General features: G+C 39.7%; 1 protein-coding gene across 3 annotated transcripts in view; it reads right to left on the bottom strand.

Moving 5' to 3' along the window:
• CYP7B1 (cytochrome P450 family 7 subfamily B member 1) overlaps positions 1-16,581 on the bottom strand; it is a 229,059-nt gene that overhangs the window by 67,664 nt on the left and 144,814 nt on the right. For all 3 annotated transcript variants that reach the window (XM_065902660.1, XM_065902661.1, XM_065902658.1), the window contains exons 4-5: positions 16,336-16,542; positions 7,101-7,276 (exon numbers count right to left, since the gene is read on the bottom strand). In XM_065902660.1, the coding sequence (XP_065758732.1) occupies positions 7,101-7,276; positions 16,336-16,542 (383 nt within the window). The remainder of the gene's footprint in view (positions 1-7,100; positions 7,277-16,335; positions 16,543-16,581) is intronic.

Genomic DNA, 16,581 nt, shown 5'->3' with positions numbered 1-16,581 from the left:
AATGCCAATATTCATGTTGGTGACACCATTTCCTTTAAAAATATTGGTTTTACAGTCATTTACCTACGATACTGATCTTGGTAACTAATTAAGCTTTTAAAACACATCGTGGGTAGTTTCTATTCCACTCCTGCTCCCTAAACTTGCAAGCTGATGAGATCATAACGGGAAAATTAATCTGTATCAGAATGCAAGCATATTTTGCCATAAATAATTCTGGGATGTATCTGAATAGGATCTACCAGTGCTAACCTACAAATACCTGTCCATCCTTGTAGCATGGATAAGGACATTCTCTGTGGACATCGACTTTGTTACTAGAGATGGAATTACAACTTGGGACTGTATCTCAGTAAATCTTTTTTCATTATTGGAGTCCAGGCCTGCCTGCCTGAGTTCAAAACTGCTGCTTCCTCCTTTTCACTGACCAATCTAAGATCATGCTCTTCTCAAGAATTCTTTGCCTATGCCAAACCTGTGGATGTCACTTTTACATTTGAAAAGCTCTCACTGCAGTTCAGTCTCATAGTTTAAGTCAGAATATACAGAAGGAAAATTTAGCTTGAGCTATGACTTCATAGTATGCTGATATCATAAATAAGCCAGGCACTGTTATGGCATTTCGATTTTCCTCTGTATACATGGATATACAGCTGAGAAGCCACAGTGACCAACATAAAAATGCCTAATCCTCCCCCTGCCCTGCCACCTTCAGTGAGTACACATGCAACTCCCCCAGACTTCTAGTCAACCAGTAATATCACTTGTCCAGTTTTCCATCACCTCCCAGTCAATTTCCTCACAATAAATATCACAGAAATTCCTATTTACTTGTTTATATTATGGACCAAGAAAGGAAAAGGCCAATTTCTTTCATTCTGTGGTTACCATCAAGCTCAAAGGGAATATGGGCAAACATAGCCTTTTTTTTTTTTTTTTTTTTTTTGATGTGGACCATTTTCAAAACCTTTATTGAATTTGTTACAATACTGCTTCTGTTTTATGTTTTGGTTTTTTGGCCATGAGGCATGTGGGATCTTAGCTCTATAACCAGGGATCAAACCTGCACCCCTTGCATTGGAAGGTGAAGTCTTATCCACTGACCTGCTGGGAAAGTCCCCATAAATAGCTTTTTGTGTTAAAATTTGTTTTCAGTCTGTTTCCCATTGCCAGGGCATGGAGAACCTGAGCAAGTTCCATGTTATTAGAAAGGGCTTGTGACAGCTGCTAGAAATATAGTCTTTTCTTTTTTTTTTTTTTTAAAGAAGGGGTGTAATAGTCTCACTTCAGAGATTCTGAGGTCACAGTGACATAGAACAAAAAGTCAGGAAGCTTGAGATGCCTTGATCTTTGATCAGGAACACAATGAAAACAGGATTCATCACGTGGCAGTACACTACCATCACAGTTCAGTGCTACACAATTAAGGGACCATTAAATGCAGTATTTTTCAATGGATGAGAAGAGAGAAATCCTAAGAGATGAGCGTTAGGCACCGAGATTCCCCACGGCTCTTCTGCTGATTGTCTACTCCTCCACTGGCTGCTCCCTGTCATCATTCTTCAGTATGAGACCCACTGAGGCACCCTCCATGGCGATCACATTGCTCTGGCCTCTGATGATTCAGGACAGGGTATGTGGACCAGCCTCTCAGGGCTACAAGTGAAGAGTCTACGGCACCATCTGGGAGAACGTCCCTTCTCATAAAGAAGGAAAAACACAATGAAACGGTTCACCACTCTTCCTGCTATGGATCTGGTTATATGAGAATAAGATCCCTGCGAGGCTGCAGCTATTCTGTCACCAGGCTGAAGACGAAACTAACCCACAGGAGATGACAGAGCCAAGAACTCCCAAGAGATGAGACTCGTCACACTGTCTTATTTATCTCCATATTTTCAAAGTCCCCACCAGAGTGCTATGCACATAGTGAGGTTCCATATATGTTTGTTGAATTAATGAATAAATACATGACAATAAAGTATATTTTAAAAGCAATCTTCAAGCTTTTGAAGAAAACAGAGATATTGAATGAGTAAATAAAGACAGGGAGAATGAAGAGTAGATGAATATTCAAATAGAAAATGTTTACAAATAGAAAGTGGTATAATATTTAGAGCTAGAAATAAAGATTGGGTAGACGATACAATTTCCTGGATAGAGAAGAATTTTGGGTCTGAGTGACTGAGGAACATTGCTTAACACCCTAATCTGAGTTCTCCAAATTTTATGTTTAGTTCAAGTCAACAGCTTTTTTTTTTTAAAAGCATTTCCAGCATGTGAAGGAAGCACTAAAGTTTAAACAGGCATAGTGACTTCCCTGGTGGTCAATAGTGGTTAAGACTCCATGCCTCATTAATGCAGGGGTGTGGGTTTGATCCCTGGTTGGAGAACTAAGACCCTACATGCCGTGTGGTGTGGCCAAGAAAATATTTTTAAAAAGTAAAGGGCATAAAACATAGTCTTGTTGGAGTAGTTATAGGTGTTCATATCCATATGATCAGCTCTTATATTCACTCAATTCATCATTTTGGGTTTAGGAATCTGGATTAGATAAAAGATATGACTTCCTAGAAATAAAAACTGTCACTATTTTGAATGTATGACTAAGAGGCTGCAAACTTGCCCTGGTTTATAGCCAGACCTCCTGGGAGCAAGATGACTAAGTACAGAGATTTCTTTTTTTATCTCCGTGACTTGGATTCCAATCAGTGGTATGCTGTGGCCAGTTTGTACCAGCAAGAGAGTACATACACATCTCTCCCCCACACTGTGTTCAGGGTCTTCACGTTGGTAGCAGGAAATCAGTGAAGATGAGAGCATTTACACCATGACAATTGACAAAATCAGGGTTTTGCAGCGTGCTGGTTCACCAGCACATTGCTGGTTCCAACATGGTAGGAATGCAACTGTCAGTTCCCTAGCAGAGCAGAAATCCTCTCAACACAGAGCACGTGGTTATGAGAACACAGCTGCATCATAAGAACAAATTCCTAAATGATAAGCTCTTAAGGACAGGGGCCTTTGTTATATCTATATCACCCATTATGCCCATCAACGTGCTTTCTGGATAGTAGATGCTCAACATAGGTTTGTTTCCTTGAAATGTACTAATGGCACAATCGCTATTCCAGTTTGAGAGACACAAAATCATTGAGACTTGTTTCCACATTTATCATGATCTGTGTATTTTAATAACAGCGACAACAATCCAAAGAATATTTATGAAACAATTTTTACAGTAATTTAGAATTTTTCCAAGGGCTTTCAAATTCATTTATCATTTTTTAATCCCTACACCTCTGAGAAGTAGATTGGGAAGGCTTGCATGACATTAACTCAGACCTTTGGGGTTGGTAGGGGGTACTCCAATGGCTTTGTAATTACTTTGTTTCACTGTGTCCTTCTTTAGAGGCTATTTGGTTATAGAAATGTATCACCATCTAAAATGTTGGCTATTTCTTCCCTATGGGCCAGCTTCCCTTTATACTTTAGCACCTCCACAGAGAAACCAACCAATACATTTGGTCTTCTCCATGGCTCTACTTTTTTTTTTCTTTTTTGTTTTGTTTTTTTTTGTTTGTTTGTCTGTTTTTTTCCATGGCTCTACTTTTGGATGCTTCATTCTGCCAGAAAAGTAATCATCACTATTTACTAATTACTTGAAAGCCAGTGGCTAGAATTCTGGCTGACAATTGACATAAATTTGAGGAAGCCTTCAGAAAATTTTAAAGGTACCCATTTAAAAAGGTACCCATTCCGAGTTAATTAAGAGATCATCCAGACTTTCTTGGGTGGCATTTAGATGGATAAAGAAGGAAGAAGAAAGAACTGGGGAGGAGGGTTTCCTTTGTTCTCTCCCACTGTTTTAAATTTCACTTTCCAATCTATTTTCCCACATTAGCAAGTGCCACCTGACAGGTTAACATCACAATAAGCTAAGGAACCCACATTTAGGAAAAAATAATTCTCAATACAGATTACATGCTGGTAGCTTACAGGCCCCATTAGGTCTCCAAACATTTTTTGTTTAGTTCACGTTGTGTTTTAGACCTTAATTTTTTCAAACATTTAAAAATTCTAACCTTCACCCAAAAGTTTGTTTTTGAAGTTTAAAAAACTAATAATAAAAATGACTTGGTTACATCAGGTCTATGTGCTTGTAAGAACTGAGGGTTGGTTCAGAAGCAGCCAAATGATCTCACAGGCCTCCTGGGCGGTCCTTTCACCGGAGTTTTTACCACTCCCAATGGTACTGCAATATTTACACACAAGCCACCTCATGTATTGGGTCTAATTAGGTCCAGGACGCATTTGAGTGTGTGGTCTCTGCAGTGATTTAACATTTTAACTGAAATATAATTTCACTTTCAGAACACTCACCCATCTCAGCACTTCCTATTTCCTTCCTTCTCTGGGTACCCTCCTGCGTGCCAGGCACTGAGAAATCACAGAAGGCTGAGGACAGGGTCTCTCCCCTCCGGGAACTTACAGGATAGGGCACATGAGCGAACAAGTCACTGCAAGATCCCGCGGGGTGTCCCCCTAACAGGCTACACAGGCCACAGAGTGAGCGGCGGCAGATTCCCTGAGGAATGATGTGGAAATCAGGGACACTGTCAAAGATGGTGATTAAGAGAGAGTCTTGTGAGGTCAACTGGAGTCTCTCAGTAGACAAGTCAAGAGGGACATTCAACAATAGAGAGATGTGTGAGGAAAGACATGCCTACTTTTAGATGTAATATTCCAGGGTCTCTTGGGCTTGAGCATCCTGAAACCATGCCTCACTGGTTAGGAGGAACCCACCTTGTGCTGAGGATTCTCAGTCTCCACCTTCTCCAAGAAATAACTATACTTATATCTGGAGTTCATCTTCTCCATGATTTTGGCCTAACAGTTGGTGGTTGTTTTCTGTATCTAAGGAAGGCCAGGTCTTCCTATATCTGTAGGGTACCAAAGTCAGGCAGTGAGGAATATGAGCCTCTGATAAGCTCCTGGGACAATGCTGTCAGTGACAAATAACCAAGGACAGAATTTTCCAGAATTTTCTTCTCTTTTCTTACTCTTAGCACATGATGGTTTGGGGATGGGCATCTGTTCTATGAGCATTGATAGCATCTACTTATTGCTATCCTAAGTTATTAAGCACAATAGAAATCAACCCACGAGCCTGAGAGGAGTGAGTGCTCAATAAATGTTTATAGAATGAATGATTATGTAAGACTTTGCCAAACATATAAAATTGGTTCTACCCCATACCATTTTTTTTTCTGTGCCAGTAGCTATCACATTTCACCATTCCACAACTAATTTCAAGAGAACAATATCACAACAAAAATTAGCTAGTTGATTTTAACATTAGTCAGGCATAACTGACTAATGTTAAGTCTGGTAAATAGTATAGAATGCTCATCAAGTCAAGTTAGAGCTGTCCTAATGATGCTAACTCGGGGTTCACAGGACTGCAATTTTGTTCTTCCCACCAAATGAGTATGAGGCAAACCCTTCTGACTACTATTTATTATGTATAGTTTGGGGATTGCAATTTAGCATTTCACAGAAAAAATATAATTGAGCACACTTCCAATGTTTACCTTTGATACTGGGTTGACTAAAAATTTTGTTCAGGTTTTTCCATAAGATGTTTAACTTCCTAAAAGTCTAACCCATGAGTCTAACTCATGGGGGTAAGGTTGGGGATACAGAGGAGGAGGAGCCCAGAGATTCTTTATGACAGTTGTGGTTGAGGAAACATTTATTATTTGTTGATGACTTGAATGTAGATTTTACTATCATGACATGAATGATAAATTTAATGACAGTGGCATAATCACAAAATAAAAATACAAAGTGGAAATTAAATTAAAAATTGTAGATAGAAATGAAACTAATTTCAAATTTTAAAGTATTTTTCAAAGATCTGCTATTTACTTGCTTTATTTATTGAACACCTAACTATGTGTGGATTTTTTTTTTATATATATATTTACAAACGTGGAGATGAAGCTTGTTGTCTGAACAGTGTTCATTCACTCACTAGTACCCAACTTCTGATTTGCCATCATTAGTTAAATAAGACCTCTTCTGAAACACACAGAAACTATACATATATTCTCCCCTCACTTAGGAAATTTTGTCCTTGCTGATGAAATAAATGCAAACTATCTAAAAAAAAAATGCAAACTATCTCGTTGCATTTGAAGTCTGTCCCTTTCTAATTAATTTCCAAAATTCAACCAGATTTTAAACCAGCCTGGCTCTCAAACACCTTAGAAACTGGGTTTAGAAGTGGTTTGGCTCTAAACTGCTCAGAAAGTGAATGGAAGTTTCTCTCTGAAACATGGCATTTTACATATAAAAACCACTGCAGCAACAACCTGACTCCCTGGGAAGCACAGGCAGAAGATGACTGCTTGCAATTTGCATGCAGGTGGTGAACCTCTGAAGTGGTATTAAGGGATGAGCCAGGGTGGATTAATTTCCAGTCTTTGATATTCATTAACTCCAGCTTCAGAAAAAAATACAAGGAGATGACACAATTACCCTCAGAGCTTCACCCGTGAGCAGCAGCTTTACAATCTCAAGTTCACAGTGCCATCCTAATTGATCAAGAAGGGGCACATGCCTTTAGTAAGAGGTGAAAAAGTAGAGAGCTTAACTATAGCAGGGACGGTATCGTACTCTGGGACAGTCAAGCCCACACTGGAAACACTTAGAAGAACAGTCTACCATTGTTTATTCTCTAAGTGACCTGTCAACAGCTAGCCCTCCATGGTTTTGTAACACATCTCTGCCAGGCAAGACTTATTTTCGCCTAAAGTGAATAGTGTTCATCGTGGTACCAATGTTCATTTCACTTGTTGAAACTAGAGTTTAGTCTCATCTCTGTATTTTTATCTATAGATCACAAAACCTTTGAAAGAAAGGTCCTTAAGGAAACCTCTCAGTAAATAGGATGATGTTTCCATTGGAAAGAAAAACTGGAGTCATTAAGCTCTCTCAAATTCTTTCTGGAAAAAGGTGGCAAAAGAGAGACCATGAGGGAAGGAACGTGCCTGCAGCATCTAAGAGGGAGCGATGCTGGCTGGATGTTTACTTACATCTGGAGCTTCAAAGATTTCAGGGTCGTGGTGTAAGATGGGAGGAAAGATGACGACAAAGTCTCCCTTTCGCAGACAGCAGTCCTGGCTCTCTAAATGAAGTGTCAAGTCCTCTTGAACAAAACGAAAGATGCCAGAAAAGGAGCAGAGTCGCAAAACCTCGAGAATGGTACTTTCTGAAAGAAACAAGCAAGCATCATTTTTATTAAAATACAACTGCTCCTGAAAAGTACTCTCATTTAACCATCAAAGCTCATTACCAATAACTTCAATTGACAGGGAAATCCTTTTCCAATCAGCAGAAAGAGGGAGCTGATTCGGGCTCTGGATGGGAGAGGAGGGGAGGCATTTCACAGGCAAGACACAACTGTGTTGTATTGGGACAGAAAGTCACTCATTAGGATTTTTTGTAGGAAAGACTGATCTGCAAGACAGGAAAGCTGTGTTGGGGTACACACTTTGGAAATTAAAACCGTATCCCAGTTAAAGTACACCCCTGGTGAGTTATTTCACCAACCTTCTGAACAGTGATGCCTCCAAAGCCAGGCTTAGGCATTTAATATCCACTTAGGCAGCTAATAGTGAAATAATTGTAGTAGTGCTTTCTGAGACAGCTTAACACTTAATTTCTTTTATGCTAGCTGTAAATAAAATGTGAGTCAGCATTTGCTGGAAAAATTTCAAAGGGAAAATACTTTTAGAGTATTCAGAAGAAAACCAGATTTCTCCGTGGCATCCAGGGAAAATAACAGCCACCATCATAACCTGGAAGATTCCAGAAGCTGAATGTCCTTGCTTTCCCAGTGGCCTTCACCTTTTGCTCCTAGCACGACAGATTTTATGGCTAATTTCCGGCAATTTATCCTGGCAGTTTGAGGAGGAATTCCTTTGGGAATAATATGCATAATTTGCATAAATCATTCTGATAGCATGCACATCAGCATGTAGCTGCTGTCTAGGTCTGCATCTCTGCCTTCATAATCAAAACTGACTATGTTTTCACCAGTGCGAATGGGTCCTAGAATAAAAAGCTTGATTCTTTCTAATCAGCAATGTGAAAGAAGAGCTCCAAATTGAGCGTTTTCTCCCTCCTCCACATGGTAACAAATGGTTGTGTTTATGGCTTGCAGTTGAGAATCTTATACACACACACACACACACACACACACACACACACAGAGTCCAGTTTCTTAGTGTTCAGTAGAGCTCTGAAATGTAGAATGACTAATTATTAGATGATAGAAGCGGGCCACTCAGGGAGGGGTTACATCAGCCAAACAAATAAAAATAAATGCTATTTCCCAAAAATTGAAATCTATGCACAGCTCGCATGGGGATATCTAACAGCTTTCGGGACCTTCTCCCAGGAGGTTTTTCCCTAAGCATGCATTTGTCTAAAGAAATGAGGCTGCGGTCAGCTCTGTGTGGCCAGTGTGGTGATTCGATGTGACGCACAGTGAGAGTGTGCATATTCTTTTAGACTGCCTTCGTTATTATAATCAGGCAGAGTCAAATCGGTTTGTTGGTGATGAGGCCAGAAAAGAACTTTGGTTTTGGAACGGGGACTCTACTGCGGATAGCCACAAGGCACCTGACACGATGGATTTCAGCGGGCAGGACACCAGCGACCAGCATTTCCATGGTGCAGAGCAGGGGTCAGCTTCCCATGCGCGGCTGCTGGCTCTTGCTGAATCAACGGCAGCGCAGCATCATGTTAGCTTGTGGTGTGAAATGGTAGCTGACATATGCAGCAGAGCTGGGCACCCACCCGGTCCAGTAGGGGTGCGGGAGGGAGAAACACAAAGGCACAGTAATTGCGGGCTGGCCGCTGTGACGGGGCAGGCACCGAACGGGCCGAATAACACGGTCCAATCCCATTGGCTGACGTTGCTCTGGGGGAAGCGTGGCAGCTTGCGGCCACCACAGGATCACAAATGACAATCGGGCAAGCGTATCTTAGGCGGAAGTTAATCACAATAATGGAGCCCAAAGTGTGGCTCAGCGGTGGGATCGCAAATGACAAATCTGTTTTACCTTCCAGTACCAGTTATGTGCGTGAGATGAGGCTGGCTCTGGGTCTGAGCGGTCAAGCGATCATCATCCGAGGACAGAAGTCATGAACATTATTATCCTCAGAGGACAGGGGGCCTTCCGTGGCTCTGCGTCACAAGGGATAAGACACAAAAGCCATAGCCTCGCTACCGGCCCCAGGAAGAACACGGGCAGGGCTATATGTTGAAAAGAATGACAACTGCACAATAAAAAAAAATTAAAAAAAATTGCAGCCTCGACTTGTAGTTGTCATAGTTGAGCAGACACCAGCCAGCACCACTGACAGACCAGCTGGGCCTTGGGAGGGCGTCCATGCCGCACCAGGAGGTAGAGTAAATTATCCTACACGCCAGAGCAACATCTGTTTCTGTGCTAGTGCCGAACAAACAAGGCAATTGAAAACATACCAAGGGATAACCAAGCAACAGATGAACATGACCCTCATTTTTTCCCCCTTCTCACACTCGAGGTGCTAAACTTCATTGTACAAGCACTCCATGAAAAGAGGGGCCAGGTTGGTTTGAGAAGGTGTTGTCAGAGAGAGTTTACATATTGCCAAAATGGAAAGAAAAACCTGATAGTATTGTTATTCTTAGAATCTTCCTTCCCCCCTTCTATCTTCATTTCTTTTATACCAAAGCTAGCACTCAGTTCTCAATTCGCTCTAGAATTTAAAAAAAAAAAAAAAACTTTCCATACACTTATAAATATTCAGTCTTTAAACCTAATTTGCTATACTTAGTTCACATGCCTTCAAGCATTTGTCTTCCAATTTCCACTGAATAAATGCGTACTAATGAGAACTAGAGCAAGCTGCTGAGGCAAAGCTGGGTGACTTGGGTCTGGCCTGCCACCAGCTTGTGATAGGCGGGCAAATTGAGTTAAAATGAAAAGTCTTGTCAGCTGAAATTCAACATGGTAGCCAAACAGCAAGCTGTCAATCATTCCAGCCAAAACAAGGGACTGCAGGTAATAAAAGGTCATTGTGATCATTAGTGCACTTGGCTTTCATAGGCAAGTTAATTTTAATTAAATGTGATCTCTATCTGTAAATGTTTTATAAAACTTATTGTGCATAATGGGTTGTTAATTTATACTTACATTTAGCAGGTAATAGGACCCTCTACTTACTAAACGCACTGTAGAGAAATGGCTATCAAGAATGCAAATATTTGGAGGATCATTTATACCAGCCACTGCAAGGTGCCAACAATTGCAATTGTGACTATAATAAGGCTGCTGATGTTTTATGAAGAACTGAATTTTACTGACCAGTATCCCCAGGAAATTAGACTGCAGAATTCCCACAATGAACTTACAATTCTGAGCCTGCCCTATCTCCTTCCCTTGACTAGGAGAGATTTGTTTCTCTTTGCAGGATATAAAAATATTCTGATTAAGTATCTTTTCTAAGCAAATAGCTGAGGAGTATATTGAGCTAAGAAGCGTCACAATGTGACTGGGAAAGAAAATGGTAAACAAAAGGAAACGCAGGTAGAAAAGGATATATACACTTTCTCTTCTGCCCCAGATCTCAATTCTGGCTGTAATAATTGACAGATGATTCTCATTTGCAGATTTAAAGCGCTGAAGCCGCTTATGACAATCAATAATGCATGTTACAATGCAAACACAAACAAGCACATCCAAGTTTCTGCCTCACACTTAGGCCATGTCTGGATGTGTGGAATGGATGTACTGTGACATGGCCAGGCTGTTAATTTGGGTCATCTTAATGATTGGTGCAGACTGTCACACCATCTGATTAGCCATGGTGATCAGTGGATAGCAATGATGGCTGGAGTGAAGTAACAGCCAGCCTCTGCTGAAATGGGCTGGGATGGTCTTTAAAAAGAAGGTGGACAGGAAAGGGGCTGGGGGCTCTGCAGATAGTACTCTAGAAGAGTGAGAAATGGAGTGAGGCTACAGATGTGCATGCCAGTTTTTATGTAACTGCCTTCAAGACAGGTGAGAAGCTATTCAATAAATAAGACACTATCATCATCAGATAATCTGAAGCCAAATAACTACTTTTTGGCTCAACAACTGTATATTTTAAGTAAAGTTAAAAATAAATCTGAATCAGTACACATGCCTACTTTCACTCTGCACTGCAGACACAGTTTTTGGTTCACTGCTAAAACACAGAAATGTAAATTCAACATTCATAGAGTCAATAAATAGACTATCAAGGTCCTTCTCTGCTCAGGACACTGGGCCACTGCTATTGGTGGAAAACAGAACAGAGATTATGGATGCTCCCCAGGGTCCTACTGAAGAGACTGTTAAATTTCTAATTGGATAACTCCAACGATGGAATTCCGAAAGTCCATTTAGTTAGCAAGTTATTTTCCGTATTGGCTGAAATTTTCCTCCCTTTAGAAAACACAAAGGCAAAAAATTTTGAATCTCTCTTCTATATGACAGCCCTTTAAAAATATTTAAAGACAATGATCATGTCATTTTTTAATTGTACATCAGAGATGATAACGGCCTTTAACTCAATTAGTCAATGTGCCTCTTAAAATGTGGCAGAGCTGGGTGTGCTATTTCAGCTGGGAAAGTAGACAGGAACTACTTTGTCTGCCCTAGATACCACACTTCTATTAATATTTTGTTGGATGCAGACAAACAACAGATTTTTGAAGTAATATCACCATGGACTTGTGTTAAGCTTTCTGATGTCCCAGAAGTATTGGCTCTGATGGCTCGCTTACAATCACCTGAGGTGGTTTTAAAAAAATAAATACTCCATCTCAGGCCAATAGCGTCAGAACCACTGCATTAAGGAAAACCTTTACACTCATGGTTTTGAAGCTTGGTTGCACACTGGAGTCCCCTTGAGAGCTTGTAAAGCCATCAGCCTGTACTTCAGATCATTGAAATCAGAACCTTTGAGGGTGGGACCAGGTTTGAGTACTTTTTAAAGCTCCGCAGATAATTCCAAAAGCAGTAGCACATGGGATCTTAGTTCCCCAAGCAGGGATCAAACCCAAACCCCCATGCCTTCAAAGCACAGAGTGTTAACCACTAGACCACCAGGAAAGTTCCCCAGAACTATGGCTCTGAGCCTAAACCCTCTCTGCTGGGCCACTCGTCTCTTTCCTTATCCTATTCTTACGCAGTTGATGTTTGGACCTATGTACAATAATCTGCATTCACTTTAAATTTCCCTTTCAATCCTTTCAACACCTGTTTCCAGCATTCATTATATTATCTAGCTCTCTTTGCTTTGTGCCGAGTTGAAAACTTGATAAACATCCAAGCCAGTATTTTTCACTTTTTAACCACTGTCTCCTTATGTTACAGACAAAAATTCCACCACTTATTTCTGGTGTATACCTTGTGGGAGATGCCCCTCTCCCCTCCTCCGGTTGGAAATTTCTAACATGAAGTAGAATTTGTACCTCCCGTATAGCCCCACTGGAAGAGAAGATTTTGTTAAACTTTACTATTGCTGTTTAAATTATAGACACTCTTAATTTTTAAAATACACAATTTTTAAAAATAATGAATGAGTTTTTTTCAAAATAACACCCACAATTATGACAAACATAATATACCACACTAAGATGTTAACAGTGAGGCAAACTGTGTGTGTGAGGTATATGGGTATTGTCTTTGTAGCTATTCCACAAATCTAAAACTATTCTAAAATTTAAAAAAATTATTTTTATTAGGGAAAAAACCACAAAATTATAATGTGAACCTCTAACCCCAACCTTACCCTCAAACCCAACTGCATTTGAGAATTCATGATATATATACTTGTGAAATATAATGGTCAAGGTCTCTGGTACATTTCTAGAGCATTTTTCCCTGAGTTGACAATGTTTATGGATTGGCATTGAAATTAGGTAGACCTGACATCAATTTCAGGCTCTGCCACTATCTAGTTGTATGATTTAGATTGCTGAACTAATCTTTCTGTACCTTGTTACCCAACAATTAATGAAGATAATATACTTGAGGATTAGATAAGTTATACTTGAATTTACTTACATGTATATAAGTAAGTTAATACTTGATGATGATGAAGTAAGCTAATAAGTCTGCTACATAATAAAATAATAATTATTAATATTGTCATTCATACTGTCTCATCCTGAAGTTAAGAATATAGTTAACTCTATCACCTTATAGCTCACATTTTCTGGTCTCTTCTATGAGCACATCACAGCTGGCTTTGATGAATCAAGATACAAAGAACTCCTCTTGCCTCTTTGTTTGGACAAATAAAAAAAAACTCCTTTTGGGACTTCCCTGGTAGTCCAGGGATCAAGAATCTCTCTGGTAATGTAGAGGACATGGGTTTAATCCCTGGTTGGGGAACTAAGATCCCACAGGCAAGTAACCCATGCAACACAACTACTGTACATGAGTGTCACAAGGAAAGATCTCGCATGACACAACTAAGACCCTGTGCAGCAAATAACTAAATAAGTAAAAATATTTTTTAAAAACTCCCTTCCCTTTGTATGTTCTACTAATATAAAAATTCCCCTTCCTGGTTTAAAAATAAATTAGCATTCCTTTCATCCTTGTGATACTTTTTCTTAATAATAATAAAAATTCAAGATATCTTTCTTTAAAGAAATTATACTTAGGATACATGAAACTCTTTTCTTAAGGAGATGAGATGCACATACACTCAGTCCATGAAGTGCACTGTAAATATTTAATTCTGTAAATCTTGCCTCTCAGCTTATAGTTCATACCCTTCTGATAGAGAAACCCATGAGACAGTTATGAGTAGATGCAGAGGTCATCTGTTCTGGGACTATTCATATTAAAGAAATTGCTTCAATCTGCATTAAGCTGTCATCTAGAAAAAGAAAAAAAAAAGGACCCGATTTTCTAGAAGATTCACTTCTAGTAATGAACAACACTGGCCTCTGCTGGTACCTGAGACTGTCATGAACAAAGTTTACCTTCTAGATCACTGAAGGTGCTGCCTGTACTCAGGTGGATCTCCAGGCATTTGGGGTTGGTGGTGGTCCATTCATTGATGATAAGTGAATGATGAGGTCTCTACTCTAGTGATGGACTTTAATGGCCCCAGTCATGGCTCTGGAACTTGCCGTTTCTTCTGCTCGAATAAATTTAAACTTGCCTGCTCTAATGTTTTTGTTGTTCAGTCGCTAAGTCATTTCCAACTCTTTGGGATCCCATAGACTATAGAATACCATGCTCCTCTGTCCATGCTGTTTTCCAGGCAAGAATATTGGCGTGGGTTGCCATTTCCTCCTCCAGGGGATCTTCCCAACCCAGGTATCAAACCCACATTTCCTGCATTGGAAGGTGGATTCTTTACCACTGAGTCACCTGGAAAGCCCCGTCAACTCTAATAGCACAATTTTAAAATAATCTTTTCTTTGAATTAGTGAGAAGTTGAGAGTAAAAAGAGAGTTGATGAATTTCAACTAAATTGTACTGGATACAAACACATATTCCTTAAAGTTTATTTGCTTTATTTCCCAGTATATATCATCTGATTCATAAAATGCAATATAAATTACTTGAATTTATGGGAAATGCAACCTTGATCTTCATAGGAACCATAAATCTTCCACCCAGAAAATACTGTAGATCCATGTGAAAGCAACTATACAGAACTTGATGCAAATTTTGTGCATTTGAAGAAAGGGTGCTCTGTCAGGTCTGATTCTTTGTGACCCCATGGACTATAGCCACCAGGCTCCTCTGTCCATGGGATTCTCCAGGCAAAAATACTGGAGTGGGTAGCCATTCCCTTCTCCAGGTGGTGTTCCTGATCCAGGGATCAAACCTGGGTCTCCTGCATTGCAGGCAAATTCTTAACCATCTAAGCTACCAGGGAAGCCCCATTTGTGCATTTGGTCCCCAGTAATTCTGAAAAAGAAAAAGAAAATAATGTTCATATTTTAATAAAGCTGGGGCTATTTTCCTTCTCCAAGCAAATATAAAATTACTTTGATAATATATGCTAAAAACAGCATGACTGAATAAGCTAGCCAAGTGTCACTACAAGGCAAGCTTCCTGCTATTGCCTCTGATGGGTCTTATCCTAACCAGGGGGAACAATCTCTCAAACACTTGGACCAGTCTTTTTAATGTCAACTGGTGGTCAACACTGATCAAGACCTGTAGGGCCTCTACTCTCAGAAGTCCCCATCAAAGAACCTGGAACATACTTTAAAAATATGAAAAAAATGTAGACTAATGTGGGCTAAAATACTTGTTACATTGTTAAAGGAGTGAAACAACAAACATCTTTGTCCAAAGGGACCTGGAATAGAGTGTAAAGAAAGCTACAGGATGAAAGGTCAATACAGAAAAAAAAAAAAAACAAAACAGCAAATAATTCGCTGATGTGGAATTTAACTTTGGGAATTAAAATTTATTTACATAATGACAGTCATCTTATCAAAACTGGGAAAGGAGAATCCATTGTCGTCAAATGCTCATTGTTACTGGCACACAGACCTACATAGATGTTTAAAAGCAACTTAGTCACTTCTGACCTCAAACGTATCTGAAAGGGTGACCACACATATCTCATGAATCAGTGACTCCTATAAACCATGGACATTTCACATGAAGTAGTCTGTAGTTGTAGCCTGCTCTTTTCCCTCCTTCACTCCCTCCTTTTCTTCCTTCATTTTTTTTTCCCCCAGTACGTTTAAATCATGAATTCCCAGGGAAAATCACTCTTACTAAGTTTTGGAGAATTATACACTATAAGCTGTATATGACATCCTAATCTCTGCCTAAAAAAGACACCATTTTAGGGAAGAGTAAGTATGTTTTACACAGAAGCTATCTGTTTGAAATACTTTCTTTTTCAATCCCAAATACCTTTCTTATTAAGATACTGCTGTAGTGTTTGGAAAGCATTAGCACACCAACAGATGCTCAGAATCAAATGACTTAATAGGCATAAACTTTTTTTTTTTTTCAAATAATTGCAAAGCTTTGGTTTAGCCTTTTGCATACCTTACATAGTTAATTACCTAGGCCCTAATGTTTACATGCAATGAGAGCATCTACAGCTATAAACTACATAATTTATAATTGATGTAAATGGTGTTATTATGTCAATTAGGCAGCTGTGTCCTCCACCTCTTGGTAAACAGCTTTGAGTGATAAACTGAGTTTGCAGAGAGGTACCCTCTTTTCTTCATAACAGATAAAAATAAATTACCAAGGTAGACCAGGCTGTCCAATTGTTCTCTGGTGAGGTGGATGGAAAATCCGGGCCCTTTCTTTTGACCTGTTGACTGCAGCAAATGGTCAATTTCGTCACGCAGCACGGCCATAGCTCTCGGGTACCGTAGAAGGTAATACATTGCCCAGAACATGGTTGGAACAGTGTTTGTCACAGAGGCCCAGAGCAAGCCTAAATGATGTGCTGGGAGAAAATAAGTGAAAAGGAAGATTAATAGCGTTT

This window comes from Muntiacus reevesi, chromosome 12 (assembly GCF_963930625.1).
Source record: "Muntiacus reevesi chromosome 12, mMunRee1.1, whole genome shotgun sequence".
Classification (NCBI taxonomy): Eukaryota; Metazoa; Chordata; class Mammalia; order Artiodactyla; family Cervidae; genus Muntiacus; species Muntiacus reevesi.
This window is presented reverse-complemented; position numbering and strand designations above follow the sequence as displayed.